A 23,213-nucleotide genomic window follows, 5' to 3' on the forward strand; every position below is an offset into this window, starting at 1 on the left:
TCACAGAACTGTGTATAGAGGTCCCTTCCTCATGACTGTTCTGTTGTACAGCTTAAGTTGGCTGGCCTCCTAGAATGTTCACATCTTGATGAAAGGCGTTTCCCTGGGAATGGAAACTATAATCTCAGATCCCTGAGAGCATGAGGGCCTGGAGAACTGGGCTGGGAGGCTGAGCCCTTCTGTGTGCTCCTGGTAGAGTAGCCACCCTAAGAAGAAACTTAAAATAATGAAGCAGTGTTAAATGATGGGTATGGGAAAAACTATTTCAGGTGTTTTTCTCATTGCTTTGCAAACTGAGCTACCCTGAGCAGTATGGGACTCCTCAGGATCATTTTTGACAATGGAATGTTCTTTCCTTACCCTTGGAAAGGATATGTGTGTCTTTAAAGTGTTGAATGTACAATTTGGAGGCTGGTGCCAAGGCTTAGATACCAAGTTTATTAAGTGCTTGATGGCAAAATTCAGAGAATGATGTGTGAGGTAACTTCCTGGTTGGCTGTGATGTTAGATTCGTGGATTTTGAAGAGGGAGCAGTTTCTGTTTTGGGTCCCAATGCCCAAGTAAGACTCACCCTCCTCAGGCACTATCAAGACCAAATCAACTGGCTTTTCATCCAGTAGCCATATAACCCTATCCTTGCTGACCCTAACCCAGCTCCATTCCCACCCACCCAATCCCACGGGCCCTCTGGTGAACTCTCCAGGCTATCTCTCTGCCCCTCCTTGCCTTCAAGGAAAACCAGCTATCCTCAGAGTCCTTTCTGCAGCCCCTCCAAGTGGTGGCTTTTATTTTCAAACCTCAACTTCATGTATCATCTTCCCAGGCTAGGGAGTCAGGATCCTCTACTGCCAGACTGTTCACCCAGTTCAAAGAAAACTTTGGCCATTGTAGGCACATGCCATTCACTATTTCCCTTTCACTCACTTTGTGTTCTGCTGACTTCCCCAGCACTCCCTGTGGGAGAGGCTGCCGGTTGTTCTTCAATAATTGATTCCTCTCTAGAAACAATGTTCTGGCGAGGCGCAGGGGCTCCCGCCTAAAATCCCAACACTTTGGGAGGCCAAGGCTGGTGGATCACTCAAGTTTGAGACCAGCCTGGCCAACACAGTGAAACCCCGTCTTCAACAAAAAATGTACCTGGGTGTGGTGGTGTGCACCCGTAATCCCAGTTAGGAGGCTGACGCAGGAGAATCGCTTGAATCAGGGAGGCAGAGATTGCAGTGAGCTGAGATCGCGCCGCTGCAGTCTGGCCTGGGCGACAGAGCAAGACTGTCTCAAAAAAAAAAAAAAAAAAAAATGGTCGGTTGCGGTGGCTCACACCTGTAATTCCAGCACTTTGGGAGGCTGAGGCGAGTGGATCACAAGGTCAAGAGATCAAGACCATCCTGGCCAACATGGTGAAACCCAGTCTCTACTAAAAATACAAAAATTAGCTGGGCATGGTGAAGTGCACTTGTAATCCCAGCTACTTGGGAGGCTGAGGCAGGAGAATTGCTTGAACCTGTGAGGCGGAGGTCACAGTGAGCCGAGGTTATACCACTGCACACCAGCCTGGCGACAGAGCAAGAATCCATCTCAAAAAAAAAAAAAAAGAATGTTTCAGCATTTTAGCTGGGGTTGTGGCTGCCGAACATAAAGATGACATCTCCCAGTTTCCCTCCCAGTTATGATTAAATTGTGGCCAATGGGAGATAAAATGATGTATACAATTTCCAAGTGTTCTTACAAGAAGGATACATTTTTCTCTTTATCCATTCTTGCTTCCTGTTGTCTGGAATGCAGACATTGCAGCTGGAAGTCCAGCAGCCAAACTGAAGTAACTTTGGGAATTGGCACCATACAGAGCAACAAGATAAGAGGAAATGACTTGGGAGGGTGAGGTGGGAGAATCCCTTGAGCCCAGGTGGTTGAAGCTGCAGTAAACTGTGATTGTACCACTGCACTCCAGCCTGGGCAACAGAGCAAGACCCTGTCTCAGGAAAAAAAGATAAAAGGAGGCCAAGGCAGGTAGATCACAAGGTCAGGAGTTCCAGACCAGCTTGGCCAATATGGTGAAACCCTGTTTCTACTAAATATGCAAAAATTAGCCAGGCATGGCAGTGCGCACCTGTAGTCCCAGCTCTTTGGGAAGCCGAGGCAGAAGAATCACTTAAACCCAGGAGGCAGAGGTTGCAGTGAGCCCAGATTGCACCACTGCACTCCAGCCTGGGCAACAGAGTGAGACTCCCTCTCAAAAAAAAAAAAATAAATAAAAGGAGACTGGTTCTTCCAGCACTGAGGAGTGCCATGAAGACAAGATAACACTGAATGTTTTGAGTGTAGGAAATGAACTTCTGTGGTTTTTTTGTTTGTTTCTTGAGATGGAGTCGTACTGTCACCCAGGCTAGAGTACAGAGGTGCCATCTCGGCTGGCTGCAGCCTCCACCTCCCAGGTTCAAGTGATCCTCCCACCTCAGCCTTCTGAGTAGCTGGGACTACAGGTACAAGCCACCATGCCCAGCTAATTTTTGTAATTTTAGCAGAGACAGGGTTTCACCATGTTGGCCAGGCTGGTCTCAAACTCATGACCTGAAGTGATTTGCCTGCCTCAGCCTCAAACAGTGCTCCGATTATAGGCGTGAGCCACCACGCCCGGCCAAGCATTTTCCCTTTCTACCTGATTCGTCCAATCATTCAAAGTCATGAATTCTTGTTATCAGGTCAAATGAAGGAGATTGGCCCTGTGTAAGTGGAAAGGCAGGGAGAATCAGTAAGTGTCTTTTCTTTTCTTTTGAGACGGAGCTTCACTGTTGTTACCCAGACTGGAGTACAATGGCACGATCTCGGCTCATCACAACCTCCGCCTCCTGGGTTCAAGCAATCTGCCTCAGCCTCCCCAGTAGCTGGGACTACAGGCGCGCACCACCATGCCCAGCTAATTTTTGTATTTTTAGTAGAGACGGGGTTTCACCAGGTTGACCAGGATGGTCTCGATCTCTTGACCTTGTGATCCACCCGCCTTGGCCTCCCAAAGTGCTGGGATTATAGGCGTGAGCCACCGCACCCGGCCTAGTGTCTTTTCTTTCTTAATTTAACATCTGTCTAGCAGCCACCAGGGTCCTTCAGTTGCACAGAAAAAGACACAACACTGAACTAAGCATATGTTACTGTTATCCTCAGTTGCTGGAAGGAGCACTACTGGCCGGGGAAGCAGCAGGCAGGGGCTAAGCACAGAGGAGGAGTGTGGGTGAGAGCATCCAGATGGGATCGCCTGGTGGGGGCCACCTGTTTTAGAGAGGCTCCCAGCCAGGGCATCCTCTGCTCTCCAATAGGCCAGCCAACCAATGGGCTTCCCTCTGAACTGTGTCTGGGACACTGCCCAAACCAGAACATGGATAATGGAGAAAGGCTGGAAAGAAGCGGGGTGGACATCAGTCAGTGGTGAGCCTGGTGAAGGAATGTCTCCCACGGCAGCAGGACAGTCAGTATCCTGGGGCCTGGCTTGCGGCGCTCTCCCAGCACTTGCTGTGTGTAAGACCCTCTGGTGGTGGAAAACAAATAAAACTTCTGTCATTGGACACTTGGGGGCAGCAAACAGCAAGACAGTAGAGACCTGAGACCCGCTGCAGTGGGGCCCAGGTCTTGGCATCCTGTGGGGCTTCAGGAAACCTTTCTGTGTGGGCAGCCCACTGAGAGTGCCTGCAACATTGGGCCATGCTCCCGCAAGCAGGAAGGGCTTTGTGCAGCCCCCTCTGCCTGGTCAGGCTGGAGGGGCAGCCTGCGACTACAGAATGAGACAAAGCACTGTGAAACAGCCCTGCCCATACTGTCACTCAGGGAACGACACTGTCAAGGACCTCCTCCTGGAGGGCACACATGAGGGATATAGACTTGGAACAAGGGACTTCAATTGAGGGGAAGCCCAGGGTGCCACGGAGCGCATAGCAAGGGATGTGGCCTGGACTTTTGGGATCAGGGAAGGATTCTCGGAGTGGGCTGAGACCTGAAGGAAGAGTAGCAGTTTGTTACATAAAGGTGGGTGGCACGCTAGAAAAACAAGGATCTTTGCAAAGCCGCAGAGGCGAGAGGCCTGGTAAGCAGCTAAACAGAGGGGAGTGAGTCTGTCTGGAACATCAAGCATAATACAAATGGGAAACGGGACAGGTAAAATCAAAGGCCTAACAGAACAGGAATCTGGACTCGATTCTAAGAGTAGTAGAAACCATTTGGATGGGTTTATACAGCAGATAGACATGAACAGCTCTGCATTTTTGAGAAATCACTCTGCAGAGGTGGGAGGCAGGAGAGGACATGGGAGTCGGAGGAGAAAGCTACACAGTCTTCAGGCAGAAACAATGCTAGCCCAGACTAGGGTAGTGGCAGTGGAGATGAAGAGAAGTGGAAGAATTCGGGGGCTATTAGGAGACAGAATCACCGTGAACAGCCAGACACGGTGGCTCACACCTGTAAACCCAGCACTTTGGGAGGCCGAGGCAGGCAGATCAGGAGGTCAGAGTTTGAGACCAGCCTGGCCAACATGGTGAAACCCCTAAAAATACAAAATACATTTTAGTGTCTACTAAAAATACAAAATTAGCTGGATGTGGTGGCACATGCCTGTAGTACCAGCTACTCAGGAGGCTGAGGCAGGAGAATTGCTTGAACCCAGGAGCTAGAGGTTGCAGTGAGCTAAGATCGCACCACCGCACTCCAGCCTGGGCAACAGAGCGAGACTCTTGTCTCAAACAAACAAAATAAAGCAACACGAACTGGGTGTTGGGGAAGAGGGATGGGGAGAGAGGAGCCAATGACGATGCCCATGCTTCTTGCTTGAACCACTGGGTAGATAATAATGTCATTACCTGTGATAGGGACATGTTTTGGAGGAAGATGATGTGCTTTGCTTAGGATGTGTTGTTTGAAATGTCAAGGAGACATGTAAGTGGAGGTATCCAGGAGGGAGTCAGAAGAGATCTGGGTTGGACCGGGCGTGGCAGGTCACGCCTGTAATCTCAGCACTTTGGGAGGCCGAGGCAGGCAGATCGTGAGATCAGGAGTTCGAGACCAGCCTGACCAACATGGTGAAACCCTGTCTTTACTAAAAATATAAAAAAATTAGCCGGTTGTGGTGGCACATGCTTATAATCCCAGCTACTCAGGAGGCTGAGGCAGAAGAATCAATCACTTGAACTGGGGAGGCAGAGGTTGCAGTGAGCTGAAATTGGGCCATTGCACTCCAGTCTGTGTGACAGAGCAAGACTCTGTCTCAAAAAAAAAAAAAAAAAAAAGACAAAGAGGTCTGGGATGGAGATGAATATTTGGGAAGCACTGGTATGTGGATGGGTAAGGCTATCTAGGGGAGTGTGCAGGGCCTGGGAGCCCAACATTTAAGGGGTCGACAGAAAAAGAGGAGGCTGAGAAGGAATGGCCAAGACTAACCCAACAGTCTAACCGGTTAAGCAGCTTCCCATTGCCCACGGATCTGAGGCAACAGAAGGAATTAGGAAGCAGGCCTGTTCACCACAGCTCCTCTCTCCCCTAGATCACTGCCAAATGTAGTACAGAAGCCCTTCCCACTTCCAAACATCTCACCTGTGGAAGTTACAAGGAAGTGGTCTTGGCTAAATAAAGCAGATGAAAAGAGCTAAATTATATGGTGCTTTGGAGGCTGGGACCTCGTGGACTCCCAAGAAGGATGGTACCTTCTAAGAGTTTCCAAGGGATGAAGCAAGGGGCAGTTCCACTGGGTTTCAGAACAGGGATCCCAGCCTGGCTTGTTGTGGAGGATGAAGCCGCCCCGTCTTGGATACTGATCTGCCATGTTATCCTCTGGTTAACCCTTGTTCTGGGAATGTCTCTAAGATTGCCACTTTATCTACTGTGACCTTAAATCCTGCTCTTGGGTAGATTCACATAGCATTCTGTGTCTTTCCCTGAGGAGTTGACTTCAGTAGTGCCACACGTTCCTGCTGAAGCATGTATATCCTTCCCTATGGTGCTTCAGCCCTGGGACTCAGGGGTGACTGACTGGCAGCCACTTGTCTTCTGTTTCTAAGTCACTATTAAATGTTTCTTTCTGAGAAACTGGATACATCAGTCTCTCTCTCTGTCTGTGAGATGGAGTCTCACTCTGTTTCCCAGGCTGGAGTGCAGTGGTACAATCTCAGTTCACTGCAATCTCTGCTTCCTGGGTTCAAGTGATTCTCCTGCCTTGGCCTCCCAAGTAGCTGGGATTATAGGCACCCACCACCACACCCAGCTAATTTGTATTTTTAGTGGAGGCGGGGTTTCTCCATGTTGGTCAGGCTGATATCGAACTCCCGACCTCAGGTGATCCACCCACCTCAGCCTCCCAAAGTGCTGGGATTACAGGCGTGAGCCACCACGCCTGGCCTAACTTTATATTTTTAGTAGAGATGAGGTTTCACCACGTTGGCCAGGCTGGCTTCGAACTCCTGACCTGAGGTAATCTGTCCACCTCAGCCTCCTAAACTGCTGGGATTACAGGCGTGAGCCACCATGCCTGGCTTCGGTCTCTTTCTGCAGCGTCTCAGCTCCCTTGGCATTTGGGGAGGTTTGCATAGACCAGTGGTAGATGAGGAAAGTCCTCCTCCCCTTGTCTATGTCACGCCTCTGTCTCTGCAGGGGGCCCATAGGATTCTGAAGAGCTGTAATGGGAGCCCCACCTTGGCTCTCTCCCAGACTCAGGACAGGCCACCAGGGTTGCTATCTGTCACCACACACCACTTCTCCCATTTGACAGTGTCCAAATTGCTTCCTCATCCCGCTTCTAGAATGTGTGTTGAGAGACAGGCATGAGACGCAGGAGAGCATGTGTCTGTGGAGAAGTAAAAACTAAAGGTTGCCAGAATCCAGTTGGAGGAATATGTCACCCGTCAGGAAGGTGGTGGGTCCGTGTGCTATTAGCCGGCTCCAGGCATGGGGTCCTTAGGGAGAAATGTTACGGAGCACTGGCATGTGGATGGTGGTCACCGCTGCACTGGCACTGATGATCCTATGCTGAAAAGGATGAATGACAGAATCAGAGGAGTTGGACTCCATTGTTGTGAGCTAGGGGACAGAGGGTAGAATGCTTAATCTTGTGACTTAGCAGCAAAGAACAAAGGCCCTCTCTCCTCTTTGCCCTAATTACAGCCAAACCCTCCAACTCTCTCTTTCTGTCATTGGTGTCTCCATTCTTCTTGGTCAGGCTTCCATCTTGGAACTCACTCTTCATCTTTCCCCTCCACCTTGTGCATTGCCCCCCATATTATTGTTTCCCTTCCGCGTCACTCATCTGGCTTCATCTCTCCTTCTCCTAACCGCAACAGCTTGGCGCAGACTCTCATCCCTCCACATGCACTGTACAAGTTTGGTGCTGGCCACCGGAGTTAGTGTCAGATCCCACAAGTAATGGTCTGAGTCTTCCACAGACTGCCCTCACTTCAGACACTAGCCGCATATCTTAGGGGTCCCAGAGTCAGCCACAGTTTGGCCGACTGGCTATATATTCAGAAGTTCCCACAATCCCCACAGGTTCAAGAATTCACTAGAAGGGCTCACAGAACTCAGAGAAGTACTAGACTTATGATTGTGGTATTGTGGGTTTTGTTTTTGTTTTTGTTTTTGTTTTTTTTGAGATGGAGTTTCGCTGTTGTTACCCAGACTGGAGTACAATGGCACAATCGTGGCTTACCACAACCTCCGCCTCCTGGGTTCAAGCAATTCTCCTGCCTCAGCCTCCTGAGTAGCTGGGACTACAGGCGTGCGCCACCATGCCCAGCTAATTTTTGTATTTTTAGTAGAGACGGGGTTTCACCTTGTTGACCAGGATGGTCTCGATCTCTTGACCTTGTGATCCACCCGCCTCGGCCTCCCAAAGTGCTGGTATTATAGGCGTGAGCCACCGCGCCCAGCCTGTGTGTGTTTTTTTTTTAAGACAGTCTCGCTCTGTTGCCCAGGCTGGAGTGCAGTAGCGTGATCTCGGCTCATTGCAATCTCCGCCTCTTGGGTTCAAGTGATTCTCCTGCCTCAGCCTTCTGTGTAGCTGGGACTACAGGTGCACGCCGCCATGCCCGGCTAATTTTTTGTATTTTAGTAGAGACCGAGTTTCACCATGTTGCCCAGGCTGGTCTCGAACTCCTGACCTCAGGAGTTACCTCCTAAGATAGTTCAGTACCTCCTACCTTAACCTCCCAAAGTGTTGGGATTACTCCTGACCTCAAATGATCTGCCTGCCTTGGCCTCCCAAAGTGCTAGAATTACAGGTGTGAGCCACCGAGCCCAGCCGGTATTGTGGTTTTATTATAAAGAATATGAATAGGTGGCTGGGTATGGTGGCTCATGCCTGTAATCCCAGCACTTTGGGAGGCCGAGGCAGGCAGGTCACTTGAGGTCAGGAGTTTGAGACCAGCTTGGGCAAACATGGCAAAACTGTGTCTCTACTAAAAATACAAAAATTAGCCAGACATAGTGGTGCGTGCCTGTAATCCCAGCTACTCAGGAGGCTGAGGCAAGAGAATCACTTGCACCCAGGAGGTGGAGGCTGCAGTGAACCAAGATCGCACCATTGCACTCCAGCCTGGGCAATGGAGTAAGACTCCGTATCAAAAAAAAAAGAATATGCATAGGCAAGGTTGGAACAGGTCCCAGAATCTAAGCTTCCATGGGGACTCCTGGGGAGTCAGGGCACAGCACCTACTGGCACATCAATGTGTTCACCAACCAGCAACCCAATAAAACCCCAGTAGGAATTCTGGACACTGAACTTCAGTGTCCAGAATTCCTACTGGGGTTTTATTGGGCTGATATCAACTGGGCCAAAGCTCCAATCCTCTAATCATGGTTGATCTTTCTGGCATGGCCCTCCCCCATTCTGATTCATATACTTAGCATAAACTGTGTAGGGGCCACCACCAGTCCCATCATTAGGATAAACTATTAGGGCCTATCATGAATAATAAAGAACTCCAACAATGGGAAATTCCACAGATTTAGAGTTTTTCAGGAAAAAGGTACAAAGGCCAATTAGGTGTTTTTGTTTGTTTTCTTTGAGACAGAGTCTTGCTCTGTCACCCAGGCTGGAGTGCAGCTGCAAGATCTCTGCTCACTGCAACCTCCGCCTCCCGGGTCTGTGTTCAAGGGATTCTTCTGCCTCAGGCTCTCAAGTAGCTGGGACTACAGGCACATACCACAACACTCAGCTAATTTTTGTGTTTTTAGTAGAGACAGGGTTTCACCATATTGACCAGGCTGGTCTTGAACTCCTGACCCCATCTGATCCCACCCGCCTTGACCTCCCAAAGTGTTGGGATTACAGGTGTGAGCCACCACACCCAGCCTTTTTTTTTTTTTTGAGACAAGGTCTCACTCTGTGTCACCCAGGTTCAGCTCACTGCAACCTTCACCTTCCAGGTTCAAGCCATTCTCCTGCCTTAGCCTCCCTAGTAGCTGGGATTACAGGTACCCACCACCGTGCCTGGCTAAATTATGTTTTTAGTAAAGATGGGGTTTCACAACGTTGGCCAAGCTGGTCTCGAACTCCTGATCTCAGGTGATCCACCCGCCTAGACTTCCCAAAGTGCTGGGATTACCCACTGTGCCTTGCCTTTTTTTTTTTTTTTTTAAGAGATAGTGTCTTGCCTGTGAGGCCCTGCCCAGTTCTGTCCAGTGTGGCTGCATGTGGTGCTAAAAATAAAAAATAATAAAATACAATACAATAAAATAAAAAGAGACAGAGTCTTGTTCTGTCACCCAGGCTGGAGTGCAGTGGTGTAATCATAGTTCATCCTGGACTCAAGCGGTCCTCCTGCTTCATCTTCCCTGGGACTACAGGTGTGCATACCGCCATGCCCAGCTAATTCTTTAAATTTTTTGTTGAGATGGAGTGTGGCGACATTGCTCAGGCTGGTCTCCAATTCCTGGGCTCAAGTGATCCTCCCACCTTAATCTCCCAAAATGTTGCGATTACAGGCTGATCCACTGTGCCTAGCCCAGTCAAGTTCTTTATTGTACAACATCTTGTAACAGGGCCTAATTGCTAAATAACCTATCTCTTAACAAATACAGGTCAGAGAAGGCCTGTACAAGTCAGTGGGAAGTTGATGGTGAAAAGATGAACATGGATCCCTCCCTCCTGGTGCTTAGTGCATTATACCCTGAGGTGCCTGCAGTGGTGACAGGAGCATAGCCGCACAGGAGCCAGCGGTTAATCCAGAAATGTTTTCTGGAGATCTGAGGATAAGCTAGCCAGGGAAGGAGGGGGAAAGAAAGTTCTAGGCAGAGGGCAGCACATGTGCAAATGCCCAGAGGCATGAAAGAGGTTGACTCAGTCAACAGACTGAAGAAAGTTCAGAATGCCTAGCACACAGACTATAAGGGGAAAACAGCAGGGCGCAGTGGCTCATGCCTGTAATCCCAGCATTTGGGAGGTTAAAGCAGGTGGATCACCTGAAGTCAGGAGTTCGAGACCAACCTGGCCAACATGGTGAAACCCCCATCTCTGCTAAAAATACAAAAATTATCCAGAAGTGGTGAAACAAGCCTGTATCCCAGCTACTCAGGAGGCTGAGGCAGGAGAATCCCTTGAACCCGGAGGGTGGAGCTTGTAGTGAACCAAGATCACACCAATGCACTGCAGCCTGGGTGACAGAGCAAGACTCTGTCTCAAAAAAGAAAAAAAAAAAAAAGACTGTAAAGGGAAAATGATGGGATATGGAGCTGAAAATTTCCAGGGAAAGGACTGGGTGACAGGTACAGAATTGTCCCAAACACAAGAGCACACTGGTCTTCCTCAGACACTAACTTCATTAGAGCAGGCCTTTGTGTATTAATCTGCTGTGGCTACCACTGATTGCCACACGATCCTAAGCATCTTCCCAAGACAGGTTTCTCAGCTGGGGACTAAGTAGGGCCACCAACTAGACCTACTTAGAGGAAATGAACTGTAGCATGCCCTAGCTCTCCCTGCAGGCTGAAGGCCCAGAAAGAAGCGCCATGTTTTACCACTTTTAGGCCCTCCCCTAGAGCCTAGTACAGGACTAAATATACAAAATACCATCACGCCTGGCTAACTGCCTCTAGTTAATGAACTTAGATAAAAATTTCATCTTTCTTTTCTGTCTTTTTTTATTGAGATGGAGTTTTGCTCTTGTCGCCCAGGCTGGAGTGCAATGGCATGATCTCGGCTCACTGCAATCTCTGCCTCTTGGTTCAAGCAATTCTCCTGCCTCGGCCTCCCAGGTAGCTGGGGTTACAGGTGCATGCCACCACACCCAGCTAAATTTTTATTTTTAGTAGAGATAGGGTTTCTTCATGTTGGTCAGGCTGGTCTCAAACTCCTGACCTCAAGTGATCCACCCACTTCAGCCTCCCAAAGTGCTAGGATTACAGGTGTGAGCCACCGCACCCAGCCCATCTTTCTTTTCTTTTCTTTTTTGAGACGGAGTCTCACCCTGTCACCCAGGCTGGATGAAGTGCAACGGTGTGATCTTGGCTCACTGTAACCTTCACCTCCTGAGTTTAAGTGATTCTCTGCCTCAGCCTCCCGAGTAGGTGGGATTACTGGTGTGCACTGCCACTCCCAGCTAATTTTTTGTATCTTTAGTAGAGATGGGATTTCACCATGTTGGCCAGGCTGGTCTCAAACTTCTAACCTCATGATCTGCCTGCCTTGGCCTCCCAAAGTTCTGGAATTACAGGCATGAGCCACCAAGCCCGGCCTTATTTTCAATATGTATATATATTTTGAGAAAGGGTCTCCCACCCAGGCTACAGTGCAGTGGCATCTTGGCTCACCACAGCCTCAATCTTCCAGCTTAAGCCATCCTTCTACCTCAGCCTCCCAAGTAGCTGATACCACAGGTTTATATCACCATTATTGGCTTTTTTTTTTTTGAGACAGAGTCTCCCTCTGTCACCCAGGCTGGAGTACAGTGGCATGATGCCGACTCACTGCAGCCTTGAGTTCCCAGGCTGAAGCAATCCTCCTACCTCAGCCTCCCTGGTAGCTGGGAGGTGTGAGTCACCATGCCCAACTAATTTTTATATTTTTTTGTAGAGATGGGGTTCTGTCATGTTGTCCAGCCTGGTCTCAAACTCCTGGGCTCAAGCAGTCCTCCCTCCTGGGCCTCCCATAGTATTGGGATTACAGGGATGAGCCATTGCATATAGCCATGTTTTCCATAACCTCTTAACTGAAATTTAGCATGTCCCTTCACTGTGAATTTAGGTAACAAACCATAGTAGTGTTAGTAGAACCTGTTATTTCATCACAATAGCAGTTACAGATATGCTCACTTTGGAATGGCTGTGGATCTCTTGAACCATAATTGGTGTGCTTCACTAGTTTACTATATTTATTAGAACTGCTGCTGCTAGATCTAGTTAATATGGTAACAAAGCAGTAGACTTGTACTCTATCAAATATCTGGGCTTAATTTTCTTCTCCTCTTTTTTTTTTTTGAGATGGAGTCTCACTTGGTCACCCAGGCTGCAGTGCAGTAACGCGATCTTGGCTCACTGCAACCTCCACCTCCCGGGTTCAAGCAATTCTCGGCCTCAGCCTCCAGAGTAACTGGGATTACAAGTGCCTGCCACCACACCTGGCTATTTTAAAAATATTTTTAGTAGAGACAGGTTTTCACCATCTCACCCAGGCTGGTCTTGAACTCCTGACTTCGTGATCCACCCACCTCAGCCTCCCAAAGTGCTGGGATTATAGGTGTCAGCCACCGCGCCCAGCCTGGGTTTAATTTTCTTTTAAAATTTATATTTATTTATTTATTTATTTTTAAAGATGGAGTCTTGCTCTTGTCACCCAGGCTGGAGTGCAATGGCACAATCTTGGCTCACCGTAACCTCCACCTCCCAGGGTCAAGCGATTCTCCTGCTTCAGCCTCCCCAGTAGCTGGGATTACAGGCATGCACCATCATGCCTGGTTAATTCTGTACTTTTAGTAGAGATGGGGTTTCACCATGTTGGTAAGGCTGGTCTCGAACTCCTGGCCTCAGGTGATCTGCCTGCCTCAGCCTCCCAAAGTGCTGGGATTATAGGCTGAGTCACCATGCTTGGCCTTAATTTTCTTTTTTTTCTCTTTTTTATTTTTTTTGCCTCACCTCCTCCTCCCTCAATTTTCTTTTTTGTTTTTTTTGAGAAAAAGTCTGGCTCTGTCAACCAGGCTGGAGTGCAGTGGTGTGATCTTGGCTCACTACAACCTCTGCCTCCCATCCTCCCACCTTGGCCTCCCAAGTAGCTGGCACTACAGGCATGTGCCACCATGCCCAGCTAATTTTTTTTTTTTTTTTAATAGAGACAGGGTCTCACTTTGTTGTCTAGGTTGGTCTTGAACTCCTGAGCTCAAGCAATCTGCCCACCTCGGCCTCCCAAAATGCTAGGATTACAGGCGTGAGCCATAGCACCTGGCCCATGCCTGTAATCTCTTTGAGAGGCTGAGGCAGGAGAATGGCTTGAGCTCAGGAGGTTGAGGCTGTAGTAAGCCATTATTGTGCCACTGCACTCCAGCCTGGATGACAGAATGACAGCCTGTCTCAAAATAAGTGAGAATAAAAATAACAATAACATTATGCCGAATAGGTGATCACGGGCTTCACAAAATTGCCAAAGCAGTCCACGGTAGAAAAAAAGATGCAAACCCCTGCTTAATAGAAACACTCATTGCCCTACCTGTCCTCAAAGGGATGCTTGACTTTGGGTATTGTGTCGTCTCTCTGAGTCCATCTTTTGTTGCTCTAAAGGGGAGAGTCTCTGGGACTCTTGTCTCCAAAGCAAACAACTGCATCAATTGCATGCAGGGCACTGGATAAGGGAAAGTCCCAGGTGTACAGAATCAGTCAGTTGCAGGCCTACTTGCAACCAGTGTGCTGACAACCAGTCATCCCCTGTCATTCTCCTGAGAAAAGTGGCTGCTGGCCATCTCTCTACTGAGATTTGTTCCCTGATACTCATCATCCTAGCTGCAGCCAGCTGGACCAGAGATCTCCCTTGTGTCTGGGTGGTGGCCTGAGGAGTGGCCAGGCAGGAGAGCCTGCCAAATAGGTACTTTCAGATTGAATGACAACTCATTGACCCAATTAGATCCTGTCCCTTGGGAAGTTCAAATTTGAACACTTGAGGGAGTCAACAGTGGGTAGGGCCAGCAGAAGTGATGGGCACCAAAAAAGAGGTGAAGGGAGAAGGGGAACTGGAGCCAAGCATGGGAATTTGCTAAGTGAGGGTAGCCTTCCACCCCATTCATCCAGAGGCGGTCTGGCTGAGCACTCTGTCACTTCTATTTCCTACCACTGGGAAGAGCCCGTCTAACCCCTCCGCCAAGAACCCACAGAATTATGGAAGGCCAGGAGTCCCCAGCTGCACAGGGGTCATGACAGAATACAGACATGCCAGATACCCAAAATGACTAAGTTGGGGGTGCTTTTTTCTCAGTCTCCCTGACCTAGTGTGACCTCCTCTGGACCCATGTAATACGCCTCCACACCCCCTTATGGCCAGTGCAGGGACCCTGTTAACATCTATGTCCTTGTAGGTCCCTTTCCAAGGACTCCACCTGCTTGACTGGTCCCAAAGCAGCCAGAGCTGGTATCGCCCCTGGTGGGGAATGGGGGTGGAAAGCAGGCTGGCAGGAATGTGAAGGGAGGGACAGAGAGCTGTTACTCATCCCAGAGAAGCAGCATGGGGTGGACCCCTCTGACCTGGCTCCTTTTGTTTCCCATGGCTGGGTTCCTTCTCTCCCTCTGGAGCCTGTAATGCCCCTGCTCTTTCAAATTCCTCAGACAGCAAACATATTCCACTCTCTTTATCCAGAAATAGGTTCAGACTCAACTACATACATTATCTCATTTCTTCCTAACAGCATTTTATTTTATTTCATTTTTGAGATGGAATCTTGCTCTGTTGCCCAAGCTGGAGTGCAGTGGCCCAACCTTGGCTCATTGCAGCCTCTGCCTCTTGGGTTCGAGTGATTTTCTTGCCTTAGCTTCCCTAGTAGCTGGGATTACAGGCGCCTGCCACCATGCATGGCTAATTTTTGCATTTTTAGTAGAGATGGGGTTTCGTCATGTTGACCAGGCTAGTCTCGAACTCCTGACCTCACGTGATCCGCCCACCTTGGCCTCCCAAAGTGCTGGGATTACAGGCCTTACTATGGCGCCTGACCCCCAACAGCATTTTAGAGATGAGAAAATGAGACTCAGAAGTCCGATAGCTGTAGTAAGAAATGAGGAGTCAAGCTCCTCAGTGTTCACTACAGAAACCCTGCATCCCTATTTTGCAGCTCCCTGCCACCCATTCCCATCTTACCCTCCCTTGCCAAACCGATACACTTGCTTTCCTTAAAACATTTCCTCTCATCTCCAAGTGTCTGCTCCTGATGTTCCCCCTGGCTAGAATACCCCTAGGATGTCCTACTGAATTCTCTGAGTCAACCTTTAAGACTCAAAGTGTGGGCCAGGCATGATGGCTCATGTTTGTAATCCCAGAACTTTGGGAGGCCAAGGCAGGAGAATCTCTTGAGACCAGAAGTCCAAGACCAGCCTGGGCAACACAGTGAGACTCCATCTCTTAAAAAAAAAAAAAAAAAAAAATTACTTAAGCATGGTGGTGTGTGTCTGTAGTCCTAGCTACTCAGGAGGCTGAGGCAGGAGGATGGCTTGAGCCCACAAGGTTAGGGCTGCAGTGAGCTACAACTGTACCACTACAGTCTAGCCCTGGCAACAGTGAAACGCCTCTCAAAAAACAAAAAAAGACTCAAAGTGTGCTCCAATGTTCCTTTTACACCTTTAGTGAGGCATCAGGAGCTGTGTCCTAAATGTCTTTGCTTCTCCAGCCCTTCACGTAGGGCCTGGCAAGGTAAGAGACCAATAAATATGTGCCCTTTGGCTTCATTTCACTCAATCATTAGGGTCCAGAGGTATGGTCAGCACTTGGAACCCTCAAGATCAGAATCCTCTTGCCCAGTTCTTGGCTGGGACATAGGTGACATCTAGAATCCATGAGGGTACGGGTGATCTCCTGGGTTCCAGACACCTGCACTGAGTTTTATTCAATCACTCAACAATATGTATTAGGTCTATTACACTCCAAACACTGTGCCAGGTGCTGGGGATCAAAGATGAATAGAGAAATTTTTTTTTTTGAATAGAGAAATTAACTGGAAGGATATAGTGAAACTAAAGCTTTAAGAACACAACAAATCAGGCCCTAGACCGGGGGCCGCGGTGGCTCCAGCCAGCTGTCCTGGAGCTTGAGGAGGCGAGGTCATGAGTTCAAGGCCAACCTGAGCAACATAACAAGCTCTCATTGATTAACAAAAAACAACACAACAAATCTGTAAAAGAAAAACAAAAGAGCATTTAATCTGTACTTCTGCACAGGTATGCGGAGCTGGGTGTAGGGTTGCACCTGTCCGGAATCATTCCCAAAGCAAAGATTTGAGGGGTATTAGATTTCTAATACCCAGATTGGGTCTCACTTTCAGGAAGGTGTGAGACCAGCATCCTAACCTGGACCCATTGTTCCCCTAATTCCCAGCATCGGATCTGTGATTTAGCGGTCTGGGTGGCAGCTCATTCCTCGTTCAGAGGCCCAGAACACTGTGAAACTATTCTTTCCTGACTCAAAAGACCCTACCTAGACGTTGGACCCTTTGACAAGCATCTGCCCCTCAGGAGGGCCTCAGCCGACCTTCTTGAAGGTGTGACCGCTTGAAAAGGAGGAGGCCAGGCACGGTGGCTCTTGCCTGTAATTCCAGCACTTAGGGAAGCAGAGGCGGAAGAATCGCTTGAGCCCAGGAGTTTGAGACCAGCCTGGGCAAGATAGGGAGACATCCCCCACCCCGTCTCTACAAATAATTAAAAATTTAGCGGGGCCTGGTGACGGGAGCAGGAGCTACTCGGGAGGCTGAGGCAGGAGTATCGCTTGAGTCCTGGAGAGTTGAGTCCTAGAGGTGGAGACTGCAGTGAGTAGTGATCGTGCCACTGCGTTCCAGCCTGGGCGACAGTGAGACCATGTCAATCAACCAATCAGTCAAGAGGAGGCTGGCGGGAGCACGCTAGTGACCACCAACCCGAGGTTCAAACCCCGAGCCAGACCCGACGGTCCTGCCTGGCGCCCTCCAAAGACTGCGGCTTCTAGAGCAACGCCGCTGAGCCCCGCCCCCAGGTCCCCGGCACCGATTGGCCAGAGCGAGCGCGGGGCGGAGTCAAACCTTAAAGGGTCCGGGAGCTAAGCCAGACCCGGGTGGAGGGGGCCGCTGCGAAACCCAGGGAGCCGATGCCACGTGACAAAACGTGGGCTTCTTTTAAACCTTTCGAATGCCCATAACCTAGCCTCAGGTCCATGGAGCCCACGAGAGACTGCCCGCTGTTCGGGGGCGCCTTTTCCGCCATCCTTCCCACCGGGGCCATTGACGTAAGGTGAGAAGGCCAGGGCGCCCAGGGGCAGCTGACTGGGTGGGTTGTGGGAAGAGACCGGGGTCAACCAGGGTCGGCCTCGCCTCACTCCAGTGACCTCCGACCGGTCCCGGACAATCAAGAAGTTTTCTGCCATCCCGTAACGGACCAGAGCCTGATTGTGGAACTTCTCGAGCTGCAGGCCCACGTGCGGGGTGAAGCGGCTGCGCGGTGAGGGAAGGGCCCCGGGCTGGCCAATGGCAGGGCCGGAGCCGGGGCAGTGAGCACGGCCCGCGGTCAACGGTTAATCTGGGCGGGGGCAGGGAGCGAAGATGCTCCCGGGGAGGCGGCCAGAGATGTCCCTTCCTGACCCTGCTTCCCACTCCAGGTACCACTTTGAGGATGTTGGTGGTGTGCAGGGGGCTAGGGCTGTCCATGTGGAGTCTGTTCAACCTCTCAGTTTGGAGAATCTGGCCCTGAGGGGCTGCTGTCAAGAAGCCTGGGTCCTCTCTGGCAAGCAGCAGGTAGCTAAGGAAAACCAGCAGGTGAGAGCTCGGGAGTGTGCAATGTCCTGGATGGGCGAGGGGGGTGGCACCAGAGATCCAGGTAAGCATCCTGACTCTCATGCCCTTAGGTAGCAAAGGATGTGACACTACATCAGGCCTTGCTGCGGCTGCCCCAATACCAGACTGATCTCCTGCTCACCTTCAATCAGCCCCCGTAAGGAGGAAGGAATGGGCAGGTGTTCATGACTGGGTTCCAGGAGGATCGGGCTGGGAGGGACAGAACAGGGAGACTCACTGGTGGGGTTCTCCAAGGAAGCAGGAATGGGCCAGAGGTTTGGGGACACTGATACTCAGGTCCTCTGGGGAACAGGAATTGGCAATTTCCAAACCTCAGGACTGGATGATGTTCTCTCTCTATCTGTTTCCCCACCCCAAGCGCTGACAACAGGTCATCTCTTGGCCCTGAAAATCTGTCACCTCCACCCTGGAGCCGGGGTGAATTTGAACAGCTGGTGACCAGTCTGACCCTTCATGATCCCAACATCTTTGGTCCCCAGTAAAGGCGATGAAGCACTGCACAATGTTGCTGAGGACTTGGGGACTTGGTTCTGTGAGGGGGAAAAGAGGTTTAATATCTGGGTTCCTCTTATTTCTTCCCTGTGCATAAACAAGACAATCCCTTTTCAGAATAAACTTGCTTTATAATCAACATAATCTCTGTGCCTTTGACTCTAACAGGACGCCTGGGTCCCCCCAATTCCCTTTTGTTTTGGAGGGAGTTTAAAGCTGTGCATGGGAGCAGGAGGGACCCAAGGGTGGCAGTGGAGAGAGGGAGGAAATACACTTTGGAATGACTGGCTCAGTCCTGAGAGAGGGGTGTGAAGTGTACAGGGCACGGGTAGGGAAGGTTTAAAGCAACACCCAAGGAAAGGAGGAAAACTCATCTTGTGATTGAACCCTGAGAACAGATGGGGAGTGGGGTTGGCTATCCCCCATGGATGGATGAAAGGTCACCTAATCAGTAGTTACCAGGACATAGTGGTGGAGGCACAAGTGGCCAAGGAGTGCTGATGTGGTGGAGTGTGGGAGAGGCTGTTATTTAGCATATGTGTAATAGAGGGAGCGCAGCTGGTCCCAGAAGAAAAGGGAGAGGATGGTGTGGGGGCCAAGGCGGAAGTAGGAGGCACCTATACCCTTGTACATGCCAAAAATGCCCTCGGTCCGAGCTGTCTGCAGCAGAGCATCCAGTATCCCCCGGTACATGAGGCCCTGAGAGCACGTCAGAGAGGGAGGGAGAGCACAGAGAAGGAGTTTGTCAGAGCCCGTCAGAGGCCACGCCTCTGCAGGCTGCATTTTAGGCTATCCCACCTGCACCCTCAATCTGCCTCCCCCATCCCCTGCTTCCCTGCCTGCCTCCCAGAACACTTCCTTACCTTGCCTTGTGCATTTGTGGGCTGGTTGTAGAGCCTTGTGCAGGCCACATCAAAGGGTGCCATGGCCAAAACCACTGCAATGCCACTCACCATGGCAGCCACCAGAGCCAATTTCCAGCTCTGGGGAGGAAAGATCTAAGGGGGTGGAGAGGAAGAGCATTGTCAATCAGCCAACCATTCCACCCCAAGGACAGGACAGTCCCTGCCCTGTGGACACAGATGCTGGTAACTCAGGGAGCTTCCACTGCACCAGTTACAACAGTGCAAAAACACTGAGAAGGAGGAAGGCCAGGGTGCCCTGAAGGCTCAGGTACCCCTTCTGGGAGGAAGTGACAAGAGAACTTCGGGAAGGGTCTAAATTAGAGTCAGTGACCTCCAAGTCCTCCTGCCACTCCCTCATCTTTGAATGTTGGGCACCATCCCCTCCAGGGCCCAGTGCAGCTTGCCCTCCCATTCTCCCCTTCCCGAAACAGACCCACCCATTTCCCAGGCAGTACCTCCCACTGGCTCAGGAGGTCCTTGGTGGATGAGAAGGTGCACAGCTGGGTGGAGGAACCGATGATAACTCGGGGCAGGCCGCCCAGAGCCCCACGCCACAACCCCACCAGACCATGTTTCTGGCCAATCTTGGTTAGCGCTTGAAACATGCCCTAGTGTGGGGAAGACCGGGGGTGGGGTTCAGTCACCCCAGTATCAGGGGCTGCCACCTCCAAACACTGCCAAGGATGGGTCCTTAACAGGAACCTGGTGTCTAGACAACAGTTCAATGTGGGCTTAGAGCCAGAATGTGGGCCCTTGGTTGTCTAGCCACCCCATTGTTCCTCCCTGGCCACCCAAGAACTGGGGCGGGATGTATGGAAGTGAGGACATTCACAGGTCAGGAGAAATGGGCAGGAAATTAGAGGAACTGGAGTACATATTGGAAAGAGGCACCAGGTACGGTGGCTCGCTCCTGTAATCCCAGCACTTTGGAAGGCCAAGGCAGGTGGATCACCTGAGGTCAGGAGTTTGAGACCAGCCTGGCCAACTTGTGAAACCCCATCTCTATTAAAAATACAGAAATTGCCGGGCGCGATGGCTCACACCTGTAATCGCAGCAGTTTGGGAGGCCGAGGTTGGCAGATCACCTGAGGTCAGGAGTTCGAGACCAGCCTGACAAACATGGTGAAACTCCATCTCTACTAAAAATACAAAAATTAGCCAGGTGTGCTGGTGTGCGCCTGTAATCCCAGCTACTCAGGAGGCTGAGGCAGGAGAATCGCTTGAACCCGGGAGGTGGAGGTTGCAGTGAGCCGAGGCTGCAGTGAGCCATGATTGCACCACCACACTTCAGCTTAGGTGCCAGAGACTCTGCCTCAAAAAAAAGAAAAGAAAAGAAGTAGCTGGGCATGGTGGTGCACATCTACAGTCCTAGCTACTTGGGAGGCTGAGGCAGAATCCCTTGAACCCAGGAGGTGAAGGTTTCAGTGAGCTGAGATCTTGCCACTGCACTTCACCCTGGACAACAGAGAGACTCCGTCTAAAGAAAAGGAAAGAGGGTCTGAGTAGGCTCCAGGGGCAAAATGGGATGGAACTGATGGGTTGGGCAGAGCAGTGGCTGAGGCTGGAGCTGTGGGTGCAGGCAGAATGCTAGAGGGGGAAGAGAGAGGATGGTCAGGGGCTTTGGCAGACTTGGAAACCCTCACCTGATGCTTATACTGGTGCCCTACAGCAATTTCTGAGGCTGCCTGTGCCTGCAGATGTGTCTTCACCTGGGAACAAGAGAGTATCATAGCCTTTAAGATAGGAGGTAGGTGGCCATCCTCCTACCTTAGACCCAAATGTCTGACCCCCTTACACTTCCTCTAGGGTGTTCAGCAATGAATATCCTTTTAATCTGATAATGATTGTTGTTCCCACTTAACAAATTGGTCATGAGACTCTGTCTCTTGGCTCCAGCTCCGGGAGGATGGATCTCCCAGCATTGCAAGACACCCCACCCCCTCCATATTCTCCTTCCCTTGGGGCTAGCAGTGGGGGTGGAGTGGTTGGAGAGTGGTAATATTTCCTCTAAGACTGTTCCTGTTAGGCAAGACCTGGGTGTCCAGCCTCTCATACCAGCTCATTCCCAGGCTGGATCTCTAGCCACCACTTCTATCAGGCTACCCATCAGACTCTGGGCAAAACTTGCACTTTATTCTCCAATCCCCATAGGGGTGACTGGCTGACCTTGGAGAGACCACTGTCCCTGAAACTCACACCCTGAGAATGAGACCAGACTGCTTCTGCTACAGAACAGACTACTGCTCTTTTGCTCTTAGGAGCACTGAGCAGGGCCTAGTCTTAGCAGCCTTATGCCAGACAACTCAAAGGGGCAGACGGTGAGATTGTAATTCTGTGATGCCCAGGATCTTCCTAATCCCTACACTCTCTGATGTATGTTATTTAAATTCCTTATCCTCCCCACACAAATCCAACCTCAACATCAAGACATAATAATAAAAGCAATGCTACCAAATGCTTACTATCTGCCAGGATTCCCACTAGTGCTTTCATGTATACCTCATTTGTCTCCCTCAGTCCTCCCAATAATCACACAAAAAGGGCACTACAATAATCACCATTTTACAGATGTGGCAACAGAAGCTCAACAGTTAGTAATTTTCAAAGCCAGGATTTTAGTTTCAGAAAGGCTGATTCCAAAGCCCACAATCTTAATCAATACATTCAATTATGTCCATCAGATGGCTGTATATAGGGCAGATCAGAAGACTCCAGAGCCTACCAGCACTTTCCTGATGCCTTTCCCTGATTGCAGTGGAGCAGCACCCTGCCACCTATGCCCCTGGGAAAGACCAAGTTCCTATCCTACACCAAAGGATCTGCCCTGAAGGTCCCAGGCAAGAGCCCTCTTCTTACCATGTAGATGGGGCTCCCCAAGTAGGCTCCCATGACCCCAGCCATGGCCCCAGCTGCTGCACTGCGGGCAGGACTGTGGGCGCCTTCAGCTGTGTGCAGGTAGCCCCCAGCCTCAGCCATCCCATAGGTGCCCAGTCGGATGCCATTCATCAGGAACTGGTATATGAGGGCAGGGGCCAGGCCTTTCTGCAGGGCGGCCAGGCCATCCACCTTGCCGATGGTGATGAAGGCATGGAAGACATTTCGGTAGTGCCGCTGGTATGTGCCAGGGGCCTTCAGTTCTCCCTGCAACTGCATCCTGGTCTTCACCACCTCAAGGGGATTGGTGAATACACAGGCGCCGCAGGCTGCCAGGCCACTCATCAAGAAGTCCATGGTGGGATAGCTATAGCAGGAACTAGTCCAAGAGTAAGAAGGTCAAGATGGGTGGCAGAAAGAGGGGTTGGAAGACAAGGGAAGACCTCTTTCAGCAGTACAGGTTGCAGAAGGTAAGAATTTAGGTTTTCAATCAAGGGTTTCAGGGTCAAATGTCAAGTGGTCAAACGTCAGCTGGGATCTGTGAGTCAGGAGCTGGCAAAGAGGGAAGAGGGAAAAATTTGGGAGACTCTGGTGAGGCTATAGCAGAGCCCTCCTTGTCAAGGGATCTAAGGTCAAGGAGGAGCAAAAGACAGAAGGCTGCAGGTGGGATGGCTCAGGATGGTGGGCGACGGGGGCAGGGGAGTAGAGGAGGGAACCGCGGAGTTGGGAGATGGAAGCCAGAGAGGCAGGAGAAAGAAAGCCAGCAGGTTAGAGAAGAAAAGGATCCGGGAGAAGAGCCGGTGATTTCCTCGAGACAGCAACGAGATCTGGATCCGAGAAAGAAGTCGGGACCCTGGCCAGGCATGAGCGTCTCCAGGAAGCCACCGGAGGTTGTAGCAGCTTCAACCAAGAGTAACCTGCGGAGGTCGGGTCGCCACACTCCAGCCACTGGAGCGCGGGCCAATGGGGAGCC

At 50.5% G+C, this 23,213-nt stretch overlaps 2 protein-coding genes across 5 annotated transcripts; one reads left to right on the forward strand and one right to left on the reverse strand.

Moving 5' to 3' along the window:
• Positions 1 to 6,207: 6,207 nt before the first annotated feature.
• SLC25A35 (solute carrier family 25 member 35) lies at positions 6,208 to 23,154 on the reverse strand. 3 transcript variants are annotated; one of them, XM_054255823.2, is made up of 5 exons: positions 22,223 to 23,154; positions 21,010 to 21,075; positions 19,822 to 19,974; positions 19,325 to 19,459; positions 6,208 to 6,999 (listed from the first exon to the last, which is right to left on the reverse strand). In XM_054255823.2, exons 1-5 carry the CDS (start codon positions 22,595 to 22,597, stop codon positions 6,928 to 6,930), a joined length of 801 nt encoding a protein of 266 aa, XP_054111798.1. In that variant the 5' UTR covers positions 22,598 to 23,154; the 3' UTR covers positions 6,208 to 6,927. The 3 variants fall into 3 exon arrangements, with proteins under 3 accessions (XP_054111798.1, XP_035155885.1, XP_035155886.1); XM_035299994.3 differs by lacking the exon at positions 6,208 to 6,999 and adding an exon at positions 16,326 to 19,160; XM_035299995.3 differs by lacking the exons at positions 6,208 to 6,999; positions 19,822 to 19,974 and adding an exon at positions 16,326 to 19,160.
• On the forward strand, positions 17,226 to 18,600 carry RANGRF (RAN guanine nucleotide release factor). 2 transcript variants are annotated; one of them, XM_002747930.7, is made up of 5 exons: positions 17,226 to 17,409; positions 17,500 to 17,616; positions 17,774 to 17,930; positions 18,020 to 18,127; positions 18,328 to 18,600. In XM_002747930.7, exons 1-4 carry the CDS (start codon positions 17,333 to 17,335, stop codon positions 18,107 to 18,109), a joined length of 441 nt encoding a protein of 146 aa, XP_002747976.1. In that variant the 5' UTR covers positions 17,226 to 17,332; the 3' UTR covers positions 18,110 to 18,127; positions 18,328 to 18,600. The 2 variants fall into 2 exon arrangements, with proteins under 2 accessions (XP_002747976.1, XP_035155887.1); XM_035299996.3 differs by having other exon boundaries at positions 18,020 to 18,105.
• Positions 23,155 to 23,213: the final 59 nt, after the last annotated feature.

Source organism: Callithrix jacchus, chromosome 5 (assembly GCF_049354715.1).
Source record: "Callithrix jacchus isolate 240 chromosome 5, calJac240_pri, whole genome shotgun sequence".
NCBI lineage: Eukaryota > Metazoa > Chordata > Mammalia > Primates > Cebidae > Callithrix > Callithrix jacchus.

What these genes read in the sequence shown, in the direction of transcription:
- RANGRF (XM_035299996.3), top strand. Translation starts at nt 17,333, where the DNA reads ATGGAGCCCACGAGAGACTGCCCGCTGTTCGGGGGCGCCTTTTCCGCC. An exon ending in ACCGGGGCCATTGACGTAAG is followed by an intron (nt 17,410 to 17,499) that starts GTGAGAAGGCCA and finishes GCCTCACTCCAG; the next exon opens with TGACCTCCGACCGGTCCCGG. An exon ending in TAGCTAAGGAAAACCAGCAG is followed by an intron (nt 17,931 to 18,019) that starts GTGAGAGCTCGG and finishes TCATGCCCTTAG; the next exon opens with GTAGCAAAGGATGTGACACT.
- SLC25A35 (XM_035299994.3), bottom strand. Translation starts at nt 22,597, where the DNA reads ATGGACTTCTTGATGAGTGGCCTGGCAGCCTGCGGCGCCTGTGTATTC. An exon ending in TGGGGAGCCCCATCTACATG is followed by an intron (nt 21,076 to 22,222) that starts GTAAGAAGAGGG and finishes TCTTGTTCCCAG; the next exon opens with GTGAAGACACATCTGCAGGC. An exon ending in CCACAAATGCACAAGGCAAG is followed by an intron (nt 19,161 to 19,324) that starts GTAAGGAAGTGT and finishes ACGTGCTCTCAG; the next exon opens with GGCCTCATGTACCGGGGGAT.